This window comes from Ambystoma mexicanum, chromosome 12 (assembly GCF_040938575.1).
Source record: "Ambystoma mexicanum isolate Mex_15411 chromosome 12, UKY_AmexF1_1, whole genome shotgun sequence".
NCBI classification, from domain to species: Eukaryota; Metazoa; Chordata; class Amphibia; order Caudata; family Ambystomatidae; genus Ambystoma; species Ambystoma mexicanum.
The window spans coordinates 794,667,623-794,691,774 of record NC_090936.1 but is presented as its reverse complement, the minus strand read 5'-3'; the positions used below and the strand labels follow the sequence as shown (position 1 = coordinate 794,691,774).

At 45.5% G+C, this 24,152-nt stretch overlaps 1 protein-coding gene across 12 annotated transcripts in view; it reads right to left on the bottom strand.

Moving 5' to 3' along the window:
- Window positions 1–24,152, bottom strand: part of PTPRQ (protein tyrosine phosphatase receptor type Q) — a 2,012,995-nt gene that overhangs the window by 1,746,381 nt on the left and 242,462 nt on the right. For 10 of the 12 annotated variants that reach the window (XM_069629300.1, XM_069629298.1, XM_069629293.1 and 7 more), the window contains exons 9-11: window positions 23,365–23,649; window positions 22,612–22,881; window positions 17,536–17,796 (exon numbers count right to left, since the gene is read on the bottom strand). In XM_069629300.1, the coding sequence (XP_069485401.1) occupies window positions 17,536–17,796; window positions 22,612–22,881; window positions 23,365–23,649 (816 nt within the window). The remainder of the gene's footprint in view (window positions 1–17,535; window positions 17,797–22,611; window positions 22,882–23,364; window positions 23,650–24,152) is intronic. The other 2 variants (XM_069629299.1, XM_069629302.1) reach the window with 2 other exon arrangements.

Sequence of the window (24,152 nt, the reverse complement as noted above, 5' to 3'; positions counted from 1 at the left end):
CAGTTGATTAGGCAGGGTAATGCAATCATAGGCGCTTACATGGCAGACATTAAACAAACCAGCTCATGCAATGTAGGGGGGTGCCCTTAGATGCAGTACAGATTGGCATGGGGATAAACTCGTTTGCAGAATCAGAGGTAAGTATAGCTGTAAGAAGAGTTCAGTGTTACCCCTGGGACATATGAGGTGAGAAAGTTAGTAGTTAGGTGGTCGCCATGGAGGAGGAGCCATAACAGGACCTTAGCGGGGTATTGTGTTGTAACAGTCTTGCGTGCAGCTGAGTAGTAGATGTAGGCAGCAGTATCCAGGAGTCGAGAGTGAAGATAGAGTAGAAGGGAAAGGAATCGATAGCATGAGAAGTGCATGGCAAGGGTACAGCTGAGAAGAAGCTATTAAGGGTACTTACAGACAAGTTGCAGGACACATAGATAAAGAGGCAAAGAGGATTGTCAGTGGCTGGTCTTCACCCTTCGCTATTCCACCCTTAACTGGGATGCCCTGTCTGGATGCCCCTAGAGAGTTCAGAAGGGCTGGCACACGCACTTGTCACTTGATCACCTATTCCATCAGTGGTTGGTCACTCTGATATTGTCCCTGGTGTTGCTGGGAAGAGGCGATTTCTTCCTGATTTGTTTTCCTAGAGGAGCCTCTTGTGGCCTTCAGCTGGAGATAGGGCTGATCGAAGCTGATTTTAGATTTCTCTGATATGCTTCCAAATTAAAGACTCCAATCTATCTAACAAACCAAAAGATGCATCATTCCAGAATTCCAGCCCATATACCATTTTCGGTATATTCTTACCTTAAAATAAATCAATGGCTGGTTTTATGGAAAAAAGGCTGCATTTTCTATCCACTCCCTTCTCTTAGTGGACGCCAAACATTCATTTTGAAAACTGTCCAAATGGTTCTTAAGCCAGGGGGAATGACTTCCTTCTCTTGAGGTCGATATCTTATTCCACAAACGTTCACACAATGTAAATGGATTGTGCTTGTTAATAAATGTATACTGGCACAAAGGTATTTCACCTTTAGACAACTTCCTGAGGGCTATGAGAGACATGGGATCTTTTGGTTTGTTATATAGATTGGAGGCTTTTATTTGGAGGGGAATATTGAAAGTGGCAAACACTTTCCCACTTACAGCAGTTCGTTATGAATTGGGCTTATTATCTATTAAGGCTCGTGCTCAGTGGAGACTATTGGCTCTTATCCACAGATTAATTACTGCACCAAAGGGGCTGTAATACTATGATTTAAATGTGCAGGGGGGCGTGGCCTGGAGCCGATGGCGAGCAGAGGCTGATTCGCCGGGCTCCGGCCGAGACGCCGTTTTCGAATTATTTATCTCCGGCTCCAGAGGGTTAGCAGCCCCCTGGAAAGAACGCACTGGTGTGCGAGGCGATCCCGCACAAAACCAGCTAGAGGGGTCGGACTCTCCGGCCTCCCAGACGTCGGCGCGGACCACCGAACGCACTCCCTCCCCCCGCCGCGCCTGGATCTAAGATGGCGGCTCACGGAGCCTAGCGAAGCCTCCGTAAAGCATCCCCACCAGCACACCCAGGCGGGGAACATCGCGGAGAAGCACCACAGCGGAGCGGGCCTCATCCTAACACCCGACTGTGGCCGACATCCGATCCTCACCCTACTCCCCCATCATCACGACGGAAGGCCTCGGATGACACTACGCGCCGGAGTCGCCTTATTTTCGAGCTCCGCCGAGGCGCAACACTGCACATCGGAGACGGCGGTGAGGAGCCCACCTACCTCCAACTTTCTCCCCACCACCGGAGACCCGCTCGAAAATATACACGCCGCGTGTTCCGGGGACAGGAACGCGCGGCGACACCAGCGGCCTCCCCTCACTGGACGTACACTCTTTCACAGGGAGGCGGCTGCCGGGTGGCCGAGCCGGAGGAACTGCAGGGACACTGGGCTGCTGTGGCCCGTTGTCACGCCCGATACCCCGGAAGACCGCCAAGAGGCACCAGGTCGCGGAGAGATCGAGCGCACAATCCCGGCGGCGCTCCCCACCCGCGACCTGCATCGTCCACTCGGCTGGGCCGCCCAACTGGACTTCCCCGCCGGGGGGAGACAGCTTCGGCCCCCCCCTCCTGGGCCTACACTCAATTGCGGGGTGGCCGCCGCTGGCTGGCTGGGTCGGAGGAGCTGCTGGGGCATTGGGCTGCTGTGGCCCGTTACCTGGACCAAAGGCCCGGAAACTAGAGGCGACCCGGAGGACAGTGACGGTGCGCAAGGCCGCGGAGCAACAGTGAGTACGGCCCCGACCACCCTCCCCAACCACAGCCTGCATTGTTCCCAGCTGGACTCCCTCACCAAGAGGGGACAACCTCTGCCCTAAACGCCCCGGCTCCATCACCCTTAAGCCCAGGGGCAGAGACACGGGCGCCAGGATAGCGGACAGAACACCCGGAAGAGCGGAGGAGTGCCCCACCTCATGCGCCCCACCTCATGCGCCCTGGATAACCTCTAACTACTGAAACAACGACTCCCCTGGGCACAACTCACCCTAAAACACCACTCTGGGCTATTTAAGAGAGCGGCCTTGAACTTCACCCCTCCAGACTCAGGACTCCGGGGCAACCACTATTACGCCCCCAACATGGCCGCCAAAAAAACCAGGGCCGCCACCATGGACTCCTTTGTCTCAGCCAGGGCTAAGACTCCCACCCAAGCCAGGGCCAGCTCTACCGAAACCATTCGCTCGCAAGAGTCGGACCCCAAAGATAACCACTCCCAGATAATGGATGCAATTGCCTCACTAAAGACCCACATAGACTCCAAGATAGACGAGTTTAAAATTGACATACAACTCATCCGCCAAGATGCCCGCAACTTAACGGAAAGGGTGACGGCCATGGAGAAAGCCACAGAGGTGGGGTCCGCGGCCGCGGCGACCCTGCAATCTGAAGTTTCGGACCTAAAAAGGAAAGTCACATTCCTAGAAGAGAGGGCGGAGGAGGCCGAGGGTCGGGCCAGACGAGGGAACATCAGAATCTTAGGTATCCCGGAGGGAAATGAAGGCCTAAATACCACGTCCTATGTTGAAACCCTGCTGCTACAGGAGGTTGGGGCCGGCAGGCTGACCCAGGGGTTTTCGGTGGAGAGAGCCCACAGGTCCCTACAGAAACGACCACCCCCTGGATCGCACCCACGGCCAATTATAGCCAAGATACTAAACTTTCAGGACAGGGAAACCATATTAAGATATTCCAGGGAAACTGGCCCCATTATACAGGGCGAAGCTAAGATTTCCATATACCCGGACTACACCCAGAAAGTACAAAGAGAGAGGAACTCGTTTGTTCCGATCAAAGCAAGGCTTCGCCAACTGAACCTTAAATACAGATTGCTGTACCCGTCCCGCCTGAAAGTTATTCACAAAGGGAGGGCAATCTTCCTCGAGAATCCGGAAGCGGCCAACATGTGGCTAGAGGACAATAACCTTGCCGACGGTGCAGATAACCTAGGTGGGGAAGACTGAACCTCGGGGGAGCAGAGCCGGACCCCAGGGACCCTCCACACCGTCCACACATGAAGCACAAATAGCCGGACCCAAGCAGGTAACCCAATTAACAGTATATCGTATGGAAACGACCCTCGTTTGGCCTCGCCACCTCGCAGCAACCCCGCCCCCAGCGAAAGAACCACCGGGCGAGTTTCTGCCCGACCCAACTCGCGCCCGACTCCCGGATGGGCACAGACGGCGCGAGAGCGCCTGAGCACCGCGACACAGTTGTAGTTGCTGGGCGCACCAGTTTGAGTTATGTTATTAGTTTAGTTAGTACCATAGTCTTCGTTCTACTGATGCTTGAAAACACTGAGATGGCCACAGGAAACGCTTCAAGAATCGACGAATCAGAGGCCTATCACTTACAACTTACCAATCACGCTTTGATGCCACACTGGGCAGCAGCGCCTGCCCCTCACGCTAAACTCGGAACACCACACCAATGGCATCACAACTCAATGTCATGACGTGGAACGTAAGGGGAATGGGTTCGTACCTCAGGAGGAACCGCATACAGTCCTATCTCAGGAGGAAGAAAGTCTCGATAGCGATGTTACAGGAGACACACCTCACCGGGGACGCTCTATCTAAACTGGCAGACCGATGGGAGGGAACTGTGAGAGGATCCCCATATTCCAAATACGCAAGGGGTGTGTTAATATGGATAAACCCAAATGTGCCCTTTCAACTACATGGATGTGAATCTGACAAGGACGGCAGATACGTAATAATGTGGGGAACTATGGAACAGACCCCGATTTGCTTAGCTAACACATATTTCCCGCAACACGGAATCCCGTCGTACCTCAACACATTGAGCCCCAAGCTGGCACACCACCGGGGCCAAACCTTCCTGTGGGGAGGAGACTTTAACTGTGTTCTGGACACAACCATGGACAGATCGCTTCCTCCCCCCCAATCAAGCAACCCTGCAACCCGTGCCATGGAAGAAACACTAGACCAACTCAACCTAGTAGACATCTGGAGGATGCAACACCCATCCGTTAGGAGTTATTCCCATTACTCAGCCCCACACAACGTCCACACAAGGATAGATTACTTGTTTATTGACCGTGACGAAGCCCCGCTGGCGGTAACCACAGAGTATCTGGGGAGAACTATTTCCGATCACTCCCCGTTAATTATGCAATGGAGGCAGAGAGGACCCAGACCCCCGATCCCCATGTGGAGAATGCCTTCCGCGACGCTAGAGGATCCACAGTTCAGAGAGGACCTTGCCGAGAAACTAGAGGAGTACGTCGATATCAATAAGGGATCCGTCTCCACTTGGAGCACACTGTGGGAGGCCATGAAGGTGGTCACCAGAGGAGAAATCATATCTAGAGCTGGTGGCACCCGCAGGCAACTAAAGACATCACTTGAGGCCCAGGAATCAGAGATCACCCGCCTGGAGTCCACTCTTGATACCTCCCCGGGAGTCGAAACGGAACTGAAAACGGCCCGAGAGAAATGTCAGCTCTCCTGGGACAGACTTGAAAAATTTGACTTTGCCACATACACCGCTCGATCCCATAGGGAATCGGACAAACCGGGTAAGCTGCTGGCTTGGTTATGCAGAAGAGAGCACCCTAAACACTTGCCAACAGAGATAATAGATGCAGAGGGTACATCCCACAGGACGCAGATGGGGATCAACAAAGCATTTGCCGAGTTCTACTCAAAACTATATGCTCATGAAGCCCGAATCCCCACCACTGAAATAATAGACACCCTGGGTGAGATCGACATACCCCAAATAACCAGCGAACAGAGAACCGAACTAGACATGGACATTACTCCCGATGATGTAAGATGGGCCATCAGGTCGCTCGCCACCTCTAAGACCCCAGGTAGCGACGGACTTACGCCAGAATTCTATAAAGCATACGAACCCATTCTCACCCCCATCCTACACGAAGTCTACCAGGAAGCTTACACAAATGGGATCCTCCCCAACACCATGAGAGAAACCATAATCATCCCCATGCTTAAACCCCATAAACCACCCACTGATTGCGACTCGTACCGACCCCTGGCCATGCTCAATTATGATAGCAAGATCCTCACCTCAATACTGGCCAGCAGACTAGCTAGAGTGCTAGGGTCCATAATCCATGAAGATCAGAACGGATTTGTCCCAGGTCGCAACACCACAGCCAACCTGAGGAGGCTCCAACACATCATGGCCGAAACTCACGACTCGGAGGAAGAACTAGCGATACTGTCACTTGACGCCATTAAGGCTTTTGACTCCATCTACTGGGAGTGGCTGGTGGAGGCCCTGCGGGCCTTTGGTTTCGGAAATGGTTTCATCAGATGGGTCCAGGTTCTCTACAACTCCCCTGTGGCCAGGGTCAAGACAGGCGGCACAGTCTCAGAATCCTGGAAAATACAGAGGGGCACGAGACAAGGATGCCCACTCTCGCCCATGCTGTACATACTGGGACTGGAACCGATTGCCTTATACTTTCGTCAGCAACTCTTTGATGCCGGCATTAAGGTGGGCAACGCCTATAACATAATATCACTGTATGCTGATGACGTTCTCTTGTACCTAAAAGACCCTGAGTTCAATGCATTGACAGCTCTGGAGGTACTCGACAACTACGCGAGATACTCCGGAATCCAATTTAGTAGACACAAATCCTCAGCATTCCCCCTGGCCGGATTGAGAGACATCTCAGCGGAGGACCTTCCAATCATAGGGATAAAATGGCAACTCGAGAAGTTCAGATACCTGGGGATTAATCTCAGCCACACCCCACAGCTCACACATGAGCACAACACAGAAGCAGCCGTCACCAACCTCCGACGGTCCGTAAAATTCTGGTCTAAACTCCCACTGGCAATGGTGGGGAGAGCGGCGATAGTTAAAATGATAATCCTCCCTCGCTTCTTATACTTCTTCGTGAATATTTGCCATTACATACGGCCCCCCTTCTTCAGGAAATTGGAAGCTATTATCAAGGACTTTTTATGGGGACCCCACAGGCATAAGTTGTCACTGGCCACACTAACCCTTCCACATAAAGAGGGTGGAATCAAACTTCCAGATCTCCAGCTCTACTACTTGGCCGCCCAGCTCAGTCACATCACAAGATGGCTGTCAGACGAATCTTCAGCTGAACTGGGGCTGCTGAAGCAACACCACACCAACCTAACCCCCAAGGAAACCCTGTGGGATCCCCTCAGCCGCTCTCCGGAAACCCCCATGGTTGTCGGGCTTGGCAGACAGATATGGACCAGGACTTGCCACATCAGGAAGGTGCAACACCCATACTCTTCGGACCATCCCATAATGGCTGATGCGTGCAAGAAGGAGGCAGACCTCCCCATAGCAAGGAAGTGGGAGGAAGCCGCGATATACACATGGGGAGACATGTTTGAAGATGGAGTGTTCAGGGACTTTGAATCGATCCAGGAAATCGAAGGGCTGCCCAAAGGCCAGTTCCTTTGGTACCATAGGCTCAAACGTACCGCCAAGAATCAGTGGCCCACCTGGCCAGAGGAACCTACCTCGGACCCTCTACTACAAGAAATGTATGACCTCTCTGATGGATGGAGACCTGTCTCCAGGTTATACAACAGGCTCATCGACAAACCAAACCCTAAGGGAGCGACACTGAGGGCGAAATGGGAAGCAGACTTCGCAGCCCCGCTCACTGATAAAGAATGGGAAAGAGCACTAATATTCCCCAAGAATGTCTCGAGAAACTCCAGATTTGGCCAGATACAATTGAACGTCCTTTATCGAACTTACATGACCCCCCACAGGGTTGCCTCGTTCAACGCGAAGGTTCCACCGGTATGCCCATGGTGCGGGAACGACAGGGCAGACATGATTCACATGTTCTGGTCCTGCACCAAAGTGACGACACTCTGGTCGAAAGCCAAGCAATCCTGTAGAGACGCCGGTATGGAGCGATACGAATGGTCACCAGGAGAGTGCCTATTGGGTACATACCCCAGACCGAGTAAGTTCAAACACCTCGTGAAACTGATGGACATTTCATGTATACTTGTCAAAAGAACTATAGCGATGGCCTGGAAGACACCAGCGGGCCCTAGACACGAGCGATGGTTTAACGAAATGGCGAGGTGGACGACGGCAGAGACCAGAGCCTGGCAGGAAGGAACTACATCCAGTGGAGAAGCCACAAGCGGCTCCTTGGTCGCTTGGAGGGCCCTTCTAACGGGCATGCACTTCGACGCGGACCATAAGCCCCCTTGAACACCTGTTGCGGTTCCCAATGACAGGCCCCCACTATTACAAAGTATATGCCTCTTGCAGCTGTTCCCCCCCACTTCCTGAGAAGCCATACTCTGGACTGAACCACCATCACGAACTTCACTTACTACATTACACGAAGACTATCGTTGTTTAGGATAAGTTTCCTCTTGTTTTTTTCCTTTCTTTCTTTCTCCCCATCTTATTCTCTCTTTCTCTCTTCTTCACTTGTTTAATTCACGAGTTTGTAATGTCTTATCTTATCACGAAAACCAATAAAAATACTTTAAAAAAAAAAAAAAAAAAAAAAAAAAAAATGATTTAAATGTGCATATGAATTTGCAGCTCGCTCAAGGGAACAGTTTGTGTCCAATGGGAAGGCTAGGTTTACTATGCCAATTTGTTGAAGAAGCTTAACTTAGATAGAGAAACATTACAAGTTAATCCTGTGAAAGTTGCATTATAGGATAGGGACCGAAATGTCACTATCGATCAGTTCCACAGTTATCACTCACCTTCCCATTTGGCCCATGAACACAATAAACGGGGCCTTGTGGCTCCATATTTACTTTCATTTTCAAATCGTTTTTACAGGCAACTTCATTGTTTGAGGTGCAGCTAAAAAGGAAATTGATCAATATTGGAGGAACCAGTTGTCAATTTTGTAAAGATAAATCGACTATTGAAACAACCAAACACTTGTTTATGGAGTGCTCTGCACTGTAGGTACAAAGAACGGCATATATTAGGAAAATGCTTTTATTAATTCAGTGGGCAGATATTGAGAATTTATGGAAAAATTGTTTAAGCCCCAACTGGACTGTAGTGGGAATTACTGAAGCTGGCTTTGTTAATTCTTTGAAGTTGACGGATCAGAATGATACCGGGGACCAATCAGTTTGAGTTAAAAGATAATTGTAACTTAAGAATAAATGCCTTCGCTCCTCCTAAAAAAATCTGTTGTGAATAGACATATGATAATGTATGGATTTTTAAAACAATTTTAAACAGGTTTTAGGATTGAGATATATCTGCTTTTGCAGGGAAAGGAATTTTAGATCATAAATATGTGTATGTTATTGTGATGCTGCTGGTTTTAATCTTGTTTGATTGTATTTAAATTAGTCTTTTATTCCTATTTCATTGCAAGTATGCATCTCCTTTGAACTTAATCTGATGAATTGTAAAGTTTTTTTGTAACCATGTACAATAAAAAAAAAATAGATCCTGATCCAGGAGAATGACTCAATGGATTGGGTATGGACGTCCACGTCCTTTCACAGGGCCAGGGGGAATAGCTCTCTTCCTCTGATGCCCTGGTATGTTACACAGTCATTCAATAGAGTTTGCCATTGTTTCCAAGTGTAGGAAAACTTCCATACTTTCTTATTTGTATTCTCTTTGTCTGGGTTCTAGACTCTTTTCACACTTCCTTCATTGGGATCCCAGACCCTTCTATTGCGGTCAGCAGAATTTGTCTCCCCACTGAATTGAGGAAGATTTTCTCCTTGACTCAGTTCTTTGTTGTTGGGGTCCTTGACCCTTCCCTGGTGATCAGTGAACTTATTGGTACAGCCACTGGGACGAGGAAGGGGAGCTACATGTTGGGCCTTTTGGGGTCCCCTGTGCACTGTGGTTACCAAGGGGTTGAGGGGAGTTAGCCTTAGCCTGCTTTAGTTTCACCGCCACATACCCTCTGGGTCTCCTGCACCACCCGTTACCTTGATTTGGGTGTAGGTGCGTCACCAGGGGTTCCAGGGTCAGCGGTCCTCCAGCTTGCTTTTGCTGCTGGCTCTTCAGGCTGCCTTCTGCTGTCCATTGGTGATTCCACCAACAGCTTTCCATCACAGCCTTCCATCTGGCCGGTTGCACAGGCCCGCTCCTGCGGTCTTGTCTGGAAGCTCACTTGCCTGACTGCTGACATCCTCCATACTCTCCATGCTCAGGACTGCCAAAGGAGCTTGAAACTCCCACGTCAACGAGCTCCACACTCCCAGCCTATCCCGGCTAGGCTTGACATATTACTCATGCCTCCATGGGGACACCTCCTCCCAGTACTTCTATAATTAGTAATCGTCAAGGTTCCCGTGTTCCTCTTCATTGTGAAACTTGTAGTAACATAGAGGTGTTCTGTATTGTAATAGCACATGTGTCTACTGTCTAAAAAGAGGTCAGCTGAGGAAAGAGGAGCTAGAATATGTGTTGGTACAATGGTGTTTACCGGGCAATACCTCAGGTGGTCATCCTTGTACCCAGGAGGGAAGTTCCTCCCCATGAGGTCCTCCGGCATTAAAGCACTGCTAGGGGGAATATTGGGTAGCGGGCCCACCTCCCTAGCCTCATGGGAAAGGTCTCCCTACTGGGGAGAAGTGACAAAACCTAGTGACTCGTCACACAACCCATTAAGGCCTTAACACAAGTTGACTCATGTCACTCACATTGCCCCCAGGAATGCCCCATACCAACAACATGTCCCACAATAAACTGCCTCTTTAAATATTAATTTTGCACAGAAAGCATCCACCTGCATTACCCGCAGCAGCTCTATGCTACTCCTATTGCCTTAAAAATTCCCCATGTACTTCACCATATGTCCACATGGTATTGCAACTATACAGTCCCCTTTGAATTATCTCATGCCACTCACAGTACCCCATAATTTCTGATGCAATTCACATTGGCCCCAGGATGGCCCCATGTACATACATTGCAAATGTACTACCCCATATAGCCACACATTATGATATATTTTATTTATAGTGTACCTTTACACAAGTGTTTCAAGGCGCGACAAGGCAGAGTAGGGGAGCATGGGGGGACAAGAACGATTTTACTAGTCCCAGTTACATTGAGATCGCACAAGTACAGGGGAGAATTATTCCAGAGATTATTCCAGAATGGCCTCATGTCACTCAAATTGACACTGAACTCCCTCATGCCAGTACACATTGCCATCAGAATTGTCTCATGTCACACACAATTTCCCTAGAACTGCCTGGTGGAATTTCTCTATTCCACTATTGTCATCCTCAGAACCTCCCCCATACCACAGCAATGACCCATATTTTCCCAATGTGACTCACATTGATCCAGAACATCTCCATGTCACTACACATATCCCAAAGAATTATTCCATTTCACTCACATCGCCATCAGAACTGCCTTAAGTACACTGCACATCACCCTCAGAATTTTCCCAGAGCACTTAGATCATCCACAGAACTGCCCATTCACCTTCACATTGCTCCCCTAAATTGTTTCATGACATTCACCTTGCAGAGAGAATTATAGTCTAACATCACCTTTTCTCCAGAAATGCCTCATGTAGCAAATCCCTCTTTACATGTTCCAGCGAACAGGTATTTTATCCTCTGCACACGCAGACACACACATAAATATAAACACATTTTCCTGAGTGACAGTAGCCTACTTTTGCAGTCCTCGAATCCCCAGCTTGGCACACAATAACACACAGGTTGAGATTAAGAGTATTGTAGTGTGAATAGCCTTTTATTGGAGAAGGTCTATATTTGCCCGAGGGTGAGGCGTTGGATTTCTTGGGTATTTTCTGTGCAATAGATTAAAGAGGTGGCTCTCATATTAGGAAGCAGGATACTCTGATGTGGTAGTCAACCCGTGGAATGTTTATATTTGCTAATCACTATCATACATAACATTTACGATTTAAACTGTCTATAATGCCAAGTATTAGTATCTCTGTACAGGGCCAGTATCTGGGGATGGAAAAATACCTTATGAATTCAAACACTAGGAAATGTTTTTCTAATGCGTCTAATTGGCATTCCTGCTTAAGATCCAGTTTTAAAAGTTCATGGCAATATGTGAATAATATATTTTGAAAACTCTCGAAGAGTGAACCAGACATTGTTCTGGCAAAAGAACTGGGCTAAGAGTGCATTGTATATACAGGCCATTGTAAAACACATTACACTCTGCTAAAATTCACCATTTAGTCTATGATTGGCCCAAATGTGTGTTTTCTGATGCAGGTTAATGTAGCTCACCTTGATGATAAACATGAAACTCATTCCAAAGATGACAGTTGCTGTGGTAAAGTCTTTACTCTCACAAGAGTCCCAAAGAAATATAGAAGAGCATATAGAGCAAGTACATAGAATAAACACAATGGGCCTCATTACAAATCAGGCGGTCCGGAAATAACGGTGGCGGTAAACCCGCCGCCACCGTTGTTTACTGACCGCCTGATCCCGACTCCTGCAGGCGGGAGGTGATGTTCCCACCAGGTTTGACCTGGTGGGTTTAACAGCGCCCGCCTGCAGGCGGACGAGGAAACACCGGCAGCATTACGAGATGCTGCCGGTGTTTCCATGATCCCCATTCCCATTGAGTCCCATAGGACTCAATGGGAATGGGGATTAACACTGTTCCGCCTCTGTGTTTCCCAGAAAACCGGAGTTGTAATGCCCCGGTAATTCCGGGAATCACGAAGGCGGAATGGTAATACGAGTCCTAGGAACCAAGCTATGTGGATGCCTCCATGTTGGCTGACAAACAATAAAGTAGTGCCAAAGCACATGTTTGTTATGGTGTATGAGTCTGGAGCCATAGGCGCCAGGACTGGCCCCAGGAGGGCTTTTCAAGAGGATGCCAGGCTCTAGAGGCCCGAGTCCTGACTCCACCTGGTCAATGTGTTTGCCAGACGGGGTTTTGGGCGAGGGTCGTGACAGCTCGTAAGTGCAGATAATAGGACTACATGATAGAAGAGTGAGAAGTGGTAAGAGGACAACTGACAGAACCCAGTAACACAGCTGTTAAAAGAAGGCAACTTAAAGCAGTGGCAAAGCATGTGATTGCTAGTGAGGGGAACACAACACTTAAGAGAGGTGCTAAATGGAGCCAAGCAAATTCCAGGTCAGAGTGGGAGCAGAAAGAAAGTCTGCAAACAAGTGACCCAGAGGGATTTTGGTGGAACAATTGGGCAGTCGTATTACTCCAATGCATCACAGATCAAGATTTTGCCCTAAGGAAAATCATGGAGCTGGAAGAGCATGAGATAAAATGGACAGATTTTCAAAACCACGAGAGACCAGACGCCAGCATTAAAGTATTGTTGCATTGGAGGAGAGATCGGGAATGAAAAGAAGGGGGTCTAGAAATAATATGATTCTATAGCACTCTACTAATGAAAGAGGGCCCCATGGACAGAGGCACATCCAGGATGCTGTATTTTGGAAAATGAGTAAACGCCTGAGTGTCAGTGAAAGAAAGAGCATTTTCTAATACTCCCAAGTAGAGCAAGCAGTTAAAAGATCTGAGACATATTCAAGAGACTGTGTCCTGGAAAAATGGAGTAAAACCCAAAGCATTAGTGGAAGAAAGAGCTTTAGATCATTATGCTTCCTTTGAGGGTGATGTCTCAAGAAACAGATACATTTTCGAGCCGCTGTATCCTGGGAAATAGAGCAAAACCCTGTGCTCCGGTGAAGGAGTGAGCATTAGAAGATTATGGTCACAAGAAACGGAAACATCTCAAAGAACAGAGAGCTGTCGAAGATCCTAGATTCTGGGAAGACCCTATGCATCAGTTAAAGGGAAGCCATTGAATCAATTTACTTGGACATGGGGGAAGGTCTCAAGGAATAGGGACTTGCCCAAGATGCCATGTCCAGAGAAAGCCAAGGAGGAATCCGAAGCATCAGAAAACATTGAAATACTGCATTTTGAAGGGATAAAGAGCCCCATCTGAGAAAGAAACAATTTAAGTGTTGCATCTGGGGAGCTGAGTGCAATCCCAGATGTTTGAAGGAACGTTTGAGAATTGGACTCTGGGAAACAGTTAAATCCAAGAAACCGAATTTAACTTGAAAGAACTGTTCTCTATGGAACCAAGTAAAATCCCATATTGAAATTTAAATCTGAGGGAACAGGAGCTCAATATCAGAACCTGGGAGCAGAGATGGGGAAGTGTCCAAAAGTCAGAGAAAAACTTTCAAACAATGATCCAAGCCTGAAAACATTATTTTCGTTTAATACATTTTAAATATAACTTTTTGCTTTGGAATTTTCTTTGGGAACGTTGCTATTCCACTTTTTGTACTGCGGTAAGTGTGCAGAGGCTCCTGGCCCCCATACTATTTCTGGGTAGTTGCATACATGTTGCAGCAGCGTTAAATCACACGTGGTACAATTTGCACCCTGATCACTAGCTGACAAGCTACGGACTACATTTTACATCACAGTTTAAACACACCCTGCATCTGTATATTTAGGGGTTGGAAAAAAGAAAACGAGAGAGGGTTATTAGGCCTTTTAAGGAATGCTTAGGAATCACTGGCATCTTAATCTCATGAGAGAGAAATCTCATAACACACATACAGTATTGTCAAATATGAGTGGCATGCCCTGCTCATCCAAGGTAAGGCTATTGTATATGGGAAGACCCTACAATTAGGCCAGAGCTTCTTGATAGGGCCCTGTGGTAGAGACAAAACCTCTAGGAAACAGGTTTGACTAAAGATGACTTACAGGGAGTTAAGCAGCCCACTGACTACCTTTTTCCCTTAGTGTGAGACCTGTCTCCAGACTCAGGCATACAAAAAGTGGACAGTTTATTCCAGTTCTTGTGGGTCACTGTGTACCATTCCTCTCAAATGAACCACAGATTATAAAACCAAAGGCGTCTGTGTGATGGACCTAAATGTCCTCATTACAGGATCCACAGAAGTAGGTGTGAGTAGTGCTGAACTAAGGAAAGATTTAGTTTTTTTTAAAGACAATAACTTGTTGTGGAGTCAATGAGTTCAAGGAGGTTTGGAGCAGTCGCAATTGTGTGGTATTAAAAGAGTCTAATTATACATGGGTCTTTGGGGGATCCAACATATTGATCAATGTGAATCCAATGTACCATATCTTGAAGGTAAAATTTAAAAAAAATGGATCACCTCGGGTTTCTGGTCACACCAAAAGACCTAGCCCATCCATGTGCTGGGGAAGTGTTCCTCCAATCAACAGAAGACAGTGGCCATAGTCACATGGATGTTCAAAACACACGGGAGTTCATGAACAGTATTGAGTGCTTTGGTGAAACGCAGTTTGGGTGGGTTTGTTTTAAAAAGACCAATTGCATATTGGAAAGCCTGAAGTGGGGCACATATGTTCTCATGGAATGAGAGCAAATAACCAATTTGACACAGTGTTTTCAGAGAACGGGCAGGTCTGTTTTAAAGAGGCAAGCTCATCAGTGTATTGGTAGGACCGGACTTTAGAGGATACAGGATTAATAATCCAGTTGTTATCAATTTAAAACATCGCATTTGGGTTAATAAGGTTGATTATGGCAACTTGGAATGGGAGGATTATAGTCAGTGGTGGGTGACATGGAATCTAGCCAATACACCAGCTTGGCTATTCTGTTAACATGGCTAAAGGCAAACCACAAAGGTAAATTGTTTACAAACCTTGCTGTGTTTTCATTCTTGAAACTTCTGGAAAAAACGTTTTCCCCTCTAGTTTATGCCTCCGTGTAATAAAAGCACATTCAATTAAAACCATGGGGTGGATTCAAAGAGGAAGACACGTTCTCCAAAAGGCACTTACATCTTATGCGGCCGATTCACAAAGTTTAAAGGAAAGTTAAGTATTAAGGTGTAAGGTGTGTTGAAGTGCTCTTGGGAGCAAGCTTTCCTTTTGCAAATGGTGGCCATAGTGTTCTGTTTCACTTGTAGGATAATTACCTTCAGCATTCGTCATCTTCATCTTCATCAACTACCCTATGCAACTCATGATGCACTTCAGAATTATGGCACATCATCACGGGCAACACCACAGGTTAGCCTGGAAGACCAACATATGAACCCAAGACTAAAATAAAGAAGGACTCAGGGCTATTAGCCACGTATTGCTCGTGGAAAGGGGCTATCTAGCTATTAGCACACAGTCAAGGAAAAGGGTGCTACATTTTGATACTCATTTATAAAAAATGAGCGTTAAAGAAAAAAAAAACACAAGGAGATGGCTGCTGAGCAACGGACAATTAAGGGCTGCTTTGCGAGAGTCCTTTTTTTTATTTTAATTGAAGCCATTTGGCCTGGGATGAAGGACCATTTAGAGATGATCAGAGAAAAGTGTTTGAAGAGCATATAGTCCAATGGAAAGTATCTTCATGAGAATAAAGGGAGGCATGTATTCAGCAGTCTACACCAAACACAGCGGCCATGCTGTTTTATTAACCTTACAAACAAAGGGGAGCATCTGAAACTTTGCATTTTTTCAATGTAAGGTCTTGGAAGCTGACCAAATGTATAGCTATGTATTCAGCATTAGAGCAAATCATGAGCGCCACCGGAATATGCACTCATTGTTTATGACTACCTGGAGAGGTGCTTCATTGTGTTTGCCCATTCTGGAAAAATACTAATGACACATCAATGTGTTCCCACCAGAATCATTTGAAAACTATTTTGCCCATTACAATGTATGCTGTAGTACAAACGCCCAATTCACTAAAGACTGTGCCTCCTGAGCTGTGAATGCTGAAATGGAGTTTTGCTGATTGGACTGCGGTTCCTGACAGGACAAGAAGGATGGTGAAGGGGTCTCCATCTCTTCCTCTTTCTCTCTCTCACACAGACTCTCTTTATCTTCCTTTCCCACCTGGGCCAAAGGACCAGCAAGGGTGAGGTTAACGTATGTGTCTTGTATCATTTCCACTCACAAATTGATGTTGGGGATAACCTACAGCCAGGGAGTATTACAGAGTCTCTTTGGGCTGCAGCATCTGTGCTGTCCCTCCCATGGACATCAGTGATTGGCTAGCTTTTGAGGTCATGGGGTGCCTTGTTTGAAGAGGATCCTAAAGAGAAAGGGAATACTCTATGTTGGTATTGATAAGCTTCAGCATTTATAAGTGAGGGTAGCTATTGGCCAGTCAGGGGTCAATGATATCTGACAAGGGAACAGTGAGGTTGATGTATGACAGGCAATCAGGGTAGCCAGGGATGACACTGGAGCCAGGGCAAGAGCTGCAAGGCTAAATTAGTTGATTTTTAGAACTGGGATGAGGTATTCTATTACGTATGCATTGTTTGTGTATTCGTCGTTTTGCCGAAATTCATTCCTTTGAAGAAATATACTTGGAAGGAATTATGCCCAAAATCTCATCGAATTGTCTGGGAGTAAGGAGTTAAAAGAGGTGGGGTGGGACCTAGGGTAGGGGGCCTAGTGTAGGGAAAGGGCAGGTTGTGGGATCGCCCCCAAACAAAAAAAAATAAAAATGTGATGAGTTATTTCAGCATAAGTAAATTACTTTGAAGAAATGCATGTCGATAAAAACGACGTGGAACCCATTGTTTGTTAGTTATTAGTTTTTATATTGTTTTCTCGGCTAAACTAAAAGGACGCTCAAGCTGAACGTGCACTTCACTTCTGCATATTCATTAAGGGGCTCATGGTGAAGCTTTGTGGAGCGCACCATGACCCTCCTCTACCCAAGGTGTGGTTACTATACCTCTAATTAAGCGGACACTCAGATCCATGAAAGGCAAGTATCAACAGTGCAGATTTGACATAGTTTCAAATAAGGTACCCTCTATATGTGGAGCTAGAAATAGAAAATATAAATGTATAATACAAAAAAACAAAAAAACAAAATACAAACACACAATTCAAAACGTAAAATATCATAAGATAATTAGCAACTCATAAGTCTACACCCACACCATTATCTGAAGAGCTGTGACACACTAACATGCTTCAGTAAACAAAAGCACAACCAATAATGTATCTTGAACACTTACATGTTTTTACTGCCAGCAATTCATATGCAGAGCCGAGCATCAATCCACTAATTGTCAAAATATAGAAATCATACTCTAGGCCTGGGATCAGGTTTTCAATTTTGATTTTGCCATCCGTCTTTAGGGTCAAGGTTGTGTTTGGTCTACCTCTACTCTGCAACAATATGCCATCAAAGGATCCAACACTGGGCATTTGAACAAACAGGACGATAGACTTGCTTTTGATTTCATAAGGGACAGCAATCCGCACTGGCATAGGCTCTGCAACATAAACAACATTGCATGTTACAAACCATAAGCTAGCATCAAAATCTAATCTTCAGAAATGATGAAACATGGTGCCAAGTGGCCTCAGCTGTGCAGTTGTTGAGCAAAACATAAGAAGTTCCGCAGTAGCACTTCTTGATTAACAGAATATGTATAACAGAATGTATACGTAGACCAACAACAAAGCTCACGAGTGGCGGAGACATGTATGCTGTCAACCCTGTATTCGAAAACTATTATTAAACAATCTTGTCACATCTGATATTAGGCTTGCCAATAACATGAGGCGCCTCAAATGGTTTAATGTGGATTACTTTGAAATTGTTCCCCAAATGTTTCATGTGTTTGACCTGTTCTAGAGAAGCATTTCTGTGGAGGAGTTCAAGATACATGTTCTGTTTAATTTATATATCCAAGCCTGGTTGCTTTAATCTGCCCATTTGTTACAAAACCTGCCAAAAATAATTGACAAATAGTTTTCTCTAGGGATTCTTGGTGTGACAAAGAATGGCATATGGCAAAGCAAGGTTTATTGAAGTTCCTGAAGTCTGATACAGAACCATTCCACATTTCAAGGTTACACTGTGTGCCAAAAGGGATATCATTAGGCATAAAAAACTGGAAGATGAAAGAAAAAGATGGGACTCTATAAGGCAAGCTTCTTTTAGTACTCATTACGAGTATGTCGTTCCAGGAAAAATGCTGGTAAAACGGCCAGTAATACCAGATCCGGCATTTTCCCTGGACCGGCCTACTCCGAGTTTGCCAAGAGTTCAGGCCCCTACCGACAAAGAATTGCCCCTATTACTGGCACCGTTACTACCGGTGCCGGTGATAGGGGCAAACCCATTCCATGGAGTACTGTGGAACTCCATAGAATGGGAACTTACTGCAGTTGCCGGCACCCGTAATATCCTAGTAACACCGGGATATCGGGCGCCAGTAAGGTTAAGATGAGTCTGTGGGTAACCCGCCGGTAGCACCTGCAGGTTACCGGCAGACTCATAATGAGGGCCCAAGTGTTGATAAATTAATATTCTGTGTGTTCTAAACTGATAACAGAGCTTGCCTACACTGAAGCATGTAGATGATGACCTGCATGTGTTTAACTTAAATGCATATGTTAGAAATAAAGCACTCCCCATTCACACAGGGCAACGCATTATTAATGGAAATGCTTAGTAAATGCGGGTTGGTGTCTTTTTACAGCATTTTATTTGACTGCAGCTTTCAGTGTTGCTGATATTTTACCGTTTGTGTTACCACAATATGCTTCCAGAACAAACACCCTCCCCCACCAACTCCACACTTATCCCCCACGCCATATTTCCTTACCCAAACACCCCGACTCCTACATGTTGCTGTTAAAGAAGAAGAATCAGTAAATAAATCGGCAGGACAAAAATAGCCGCAATGAAAAACATGCGATAAAAAGGCTGGATACCAGTAAATACAAGACATTTGAAATGCATTTTCTGTGTAACATTTCTCTGATCCAAATACTTGTTTTTGACATTGGAGTAAATAAAGAATTGTCAAGAATAGAAAGTAAAGTGATTTATGCTGTATCTGAGTAGCAAAGATTTAACTGGCCGATAAGGGGCAATGTTACATTGGAATGATTTTGTGCTGCATGGAAGTTGCATTGCATCATTGGTGATTAGAGGTTTAGAAATATATACATTTAATGTATGTGAATGATTGTGTGTGTGATAAAATTAGTTGCTTTAGTGAGAATTGTGCAGGCAGGTTGATTTTCTGCTGTAGATTATACTGTGGTGACTTGCCTAGCATAAATTTAAGGAACCACCTTTTGCTTCCATTTTTCATCGAAATAAAGTATACATTCAAGTATGGAATGTTTCTAGCCGCAGTATTTTTGGGTAGTACTGTACAATAGGGCATGTTAAGTCAGAGGATGTACCTTATCAACATGAGTATTATTAAATCCCCATAAATATGTTCCATTCTACAAAAGCTATTTCCTCTTTTCCTGTGAGCAAGAAAGAATCATGATACCAACATTATCGAACCCGATGTAAAAGGCCTACATCTAAGGGTTTCATCCTCAGAATCAAAGCACAAGTATAAAGTGTGGTTTTATATCTGCTCATCGAAGAACACGATTGGAATAAAGTCTGTTTCCCATTTTCCCTCCTAGATAATCAGCAGAAAAGGTGGAGGTTCAGTTTCTTTTTTGCTCTGGGGCTAATCATAACCCTGTATCATGAGTTGGGCAGTATCCCGGCGCTAATAGCACAGGGATACCCTGCAACGCTATTTTGTTCCCACTATTCGGTCCGGCGCTATTAATACCGAATCACGAGTAGCAGTAAAGCTGTATATCCCCATTCCCCATTGGGTCCATTAGACACAATGGGTATGGGTTGGCGCTATTAGCACTGGCGCAAGTAGCATTGTGCTAATGGCACCAAAAAGGGTGGAAAGGGGACATTTCTACCTCCAGCAAAAAGCTGGACGTAAAAAGGTCCCACTTTCCGCCGCCCAACTCATGATTGGGCCAGGCTATCTGGAGAGTGAAACAGATCATATTACCCAGTCACACCTAAGCAATAAGCCCTGAGCTGGGGGGGCGGGGCATCACTGCATCAGGTAATGCCCCTGAGCCTGTAGTTACAGGCCCGAATGAAGGTAATGCCCCTCTGCTGAACGTTTTATTGCTATTAGTACCCCAGCATGTTAGACTGGTGTACTGATAGTGTGTTTTTTCAGTTGCGAGACACTCTGGCATTTCACAACTTTTTTTAAATGGCCACCACGGAATGTGAAACAAAGTCAATTTTCCCTTTTCATGGTGGCCATTTAAAACAGTAAAAACCTTCTCTGTTTCAATGGCGGCCATTAAAAAGATTGATAAAAAAGTAAACAAAAAAAGAATGGGCGCAATGGCAGCGTGTCGCAGATCGGGAGTGACGCACCAGGAACAGAGGTGTACCCGACGTGACCACTCCTGAAAAGGAACAGAAAGGAGAAGGTAAGTGGGTGGGGGCACTTACCTTATTCCCCTGCAGGGGAGATGGCAGCCACCAGCCCTGAGGAGGCTCAGAGTGGGGGGATTACCGCATGTCAATGCCCCCGCTACGAACCTCCCCATTGGCTGGGCGGACAAAGCCATGCCAACCCGCTCTGTACTAATAGCTGCTAGATCCAGTTCAGATCTCCCAATGGAAACATAGAACTCTGGCAGATAATTTAGCAATTGAAATAAATATAAGCTACAATCCTTAGAAATGTCTTGTAGTTACAGAGAAAATCCAATAGCACTCTGTCTGAGAAACTATAAGGTCTAAACAAAGATGGGCATCTTAATAGCGATGTCTGAGAAGTGAGTGCTACGATTCAGGTGTCTTGTACACCTATGCAAGCCTCAACCAAGAGGGACAGCCTATGCATTGGGCTGGGGCACATATATCAATTTTGGGTCTGAGACGGTTGACAAATAAATTTATTAAAAAACAGAATAAATGGAGTGGCGCCTCAGACAGGCAATACATTGTGCACAGGGTGGCCTTCCGGCATGCAATCTATCCAGCCTCTGACCATTCATTGTCAAGGAGAGACCCATAGTGACAACTTAAATCTAATCAGCAATAATTTGGGAAATGCCGAAATTACAGTGTATCGCAAGGGGAGCCTGCATCTACTATTAAAACCATATTAAAGGTGAATAAGGTAAGGAAAGTCAACAAAGAAACCATAAAATAACTGACCAAAAAGATCTTGGATTGAAGACATTGGGACTCATTACGAGTTTGGTGGTACCGTTACCGCCACTTGGTCAGGTGATATTACTGCCGGATTACATGTGGCGGTGTTAGTCCCCATTTATTTAGAGTCCATAGAACTTCATGGGGCATTTAGCAGAATTACCACAGCGGTAAATCTGCTGGTGGTAATTCTCCCGAAATAGGGTGTAAAGTTGGCAGATCTACCTTCAGCTCATAGCTAGAGGTGAATCCTCCAACTTTCCATCCAACACATAGTTGGGCAATGCGGTAATGCAGCGGCATACGGTAATACTGCTGCATTTAACCCGCTCTGCCCATCTTGTAATGAGGGCCTTTGAGCCTCATTACGTGTATGGTTGTGCATTAAAAAAGTGGCGGTAACGAATTAAAGGCACTTTTACCGCACCGCCATTCTATGAGTTTGGCGATAATGTGGAATAAATACTTCCAGCACTTTGCTGGAGGTAATTCTTCCACATTGTTGCCAAAAACTTGAGGAATTACCACACCAAATTACCGGCCACAGCAATTCCTCCAAAACGTCCATGGAGTCCTATGGACTATGAAAATGCAGATTAACACTGCCATTCTGCCCTTTGTAATTGGGCAGATTTTTTCTGGTCACAAGTAGCGGCAATGCTAATTAAGTTCTTTCAGAATCACAGCTAAACTCGTAGTGAGACCCATTATTCTTTAATAATAATTAATAATGAATTACTCTTTAATTATATTTTCTATGTAACATTTACGAGTCATTCTTCTGGAGGACTAGAAGTTCCAGATGCATAGTTTATGCTCACATCTGTATTCATGTTGTGCTTCAACCACTGATGTAACGTTGCACTGGGACATGGGTCAAATAATATATTTTGGTGAGACTGCGGTTCCAAATTCAATGATGAAACTTTTATAAATGGGTGGATTTCAAATGTATTTCTGGATTGATTTGGTCTCACAACACTTTCATTAAACCACAGGACTCTGACAAATGTGCATGATCATGTCTTTAGTAAACCAGTGATTGAAAGATGCATTCATCTTCTAAATAATATCATCTTACTTAAGGTTGTTCGAATGGTCTTCATTTCACTCATGCTGCCATTTTGTACAGCTGCCACCCCCATTTCATAGGTTACTCCGGGGATCAGAGAACCAATTCTCAGCATGTTGGTCCCATTGGTTGAATAGTTTGTAGCCCTACTGAGGGATGAGTACGGCTTTACTTGAATCTGAAATTGGTGTTCTTCTTCGGCGGGTTGCCACTGTAGCACCAAATAGTCCTCACCAACACTTTCAGGGTCCACCCAAACTTTCACTGGTGGACTGACACCTAAAGCAAACACATTACATTGTGAGAATACATGTATTGATAGAGGTAGAGCCTCTTAGAGCCTTCTGCTCACATACTGTTCTCTGCTTGATCCCAAGGAAGATTCCGGGTGTACATTCAAAACTGGAGAAAAGATGCACTTCTACACTTGGGCATACTAGAAATGGATGGCATCAAGGTGTTACTAAAAGATAACTGTTCAAAAATGTATAACTTGCATACCAGTTGCCCACCCATACATGCAACAATGTTATTCCACTTTGGAAAGATCCAGTCTTCTACAAGATTTTAAAACATTAACTTATATATGATCTAGTACCTTTGTGCCGTGCCACCGGGTACATATCAGCAATATACATTATCAGCAGTATATATGTGCTGCTAACTTCATGCAAGCAATGCCTATGCTAATCATGTTCTGACTGCCCACCTCCAAGCACAAGCTGTTGTGATCTGTCAATGGTGCAAGGATCTCTCACATACCTGTCACGAGTACTAAAGATGGTTCCCTGCAACTCAAGGTGCCACCTTCTGCTATGCTTTGCAAATGTATTCGATACTGGTGGTAAGGCTTGACATTTCGAATTACAGTTGAAGTTTTACTTTTGTCTTCTAAAGTGGTATTCCACTGGTGTTCTTCCACATCGAAAATTGAAACAATGTAGGCATGGATCGATGCATTGAAGGAGTCCCTTGGGGGGTCCCACTGTAGAACTATCTCTGTGGATGATATATTTTTCACCACTACATGTTGTGGGTGGAATGGCCCTGCAAAGCACAAGGAATATGAGGTAAGTATAGTTCACGTGCATTTCTTGCTTTACAGCATGTTGACAGCATTCTTGCAGGAGTTGTGTTGTGTATATGCTGTCCTGTAAATGCATTCGGTTTTCCTGACCAGAAATGAATAGTTATCAGGTACATTACTCCAAAAGGAGACACGATTTCAAGTACTTGCAAGATACCTAGATTTCAAAGATGGTATATAACATTGGAGACAATGAATTACAAAGAAATGATTCAGAAACAGAGGAAGTACAATCCCTTTTAAAAGTGTGGCAGTGAGTAGCACAAGGGGAAGGGAATGCATGGCGGAGCAAAACTGGTGCGATGGGCTCACTCAGAATGCTTTATGTAGGTGCCAGCTTTTTAAGCAAGGCCTACAGTGAAGCTTCTTCAGGTCCAGGTGGCCCAAATTATGCCTACAGGTTTTTTATTTAAACATTTTTTTTAAACCTTGTTTTATTGGTTCTATGACATTTCATGGGCGG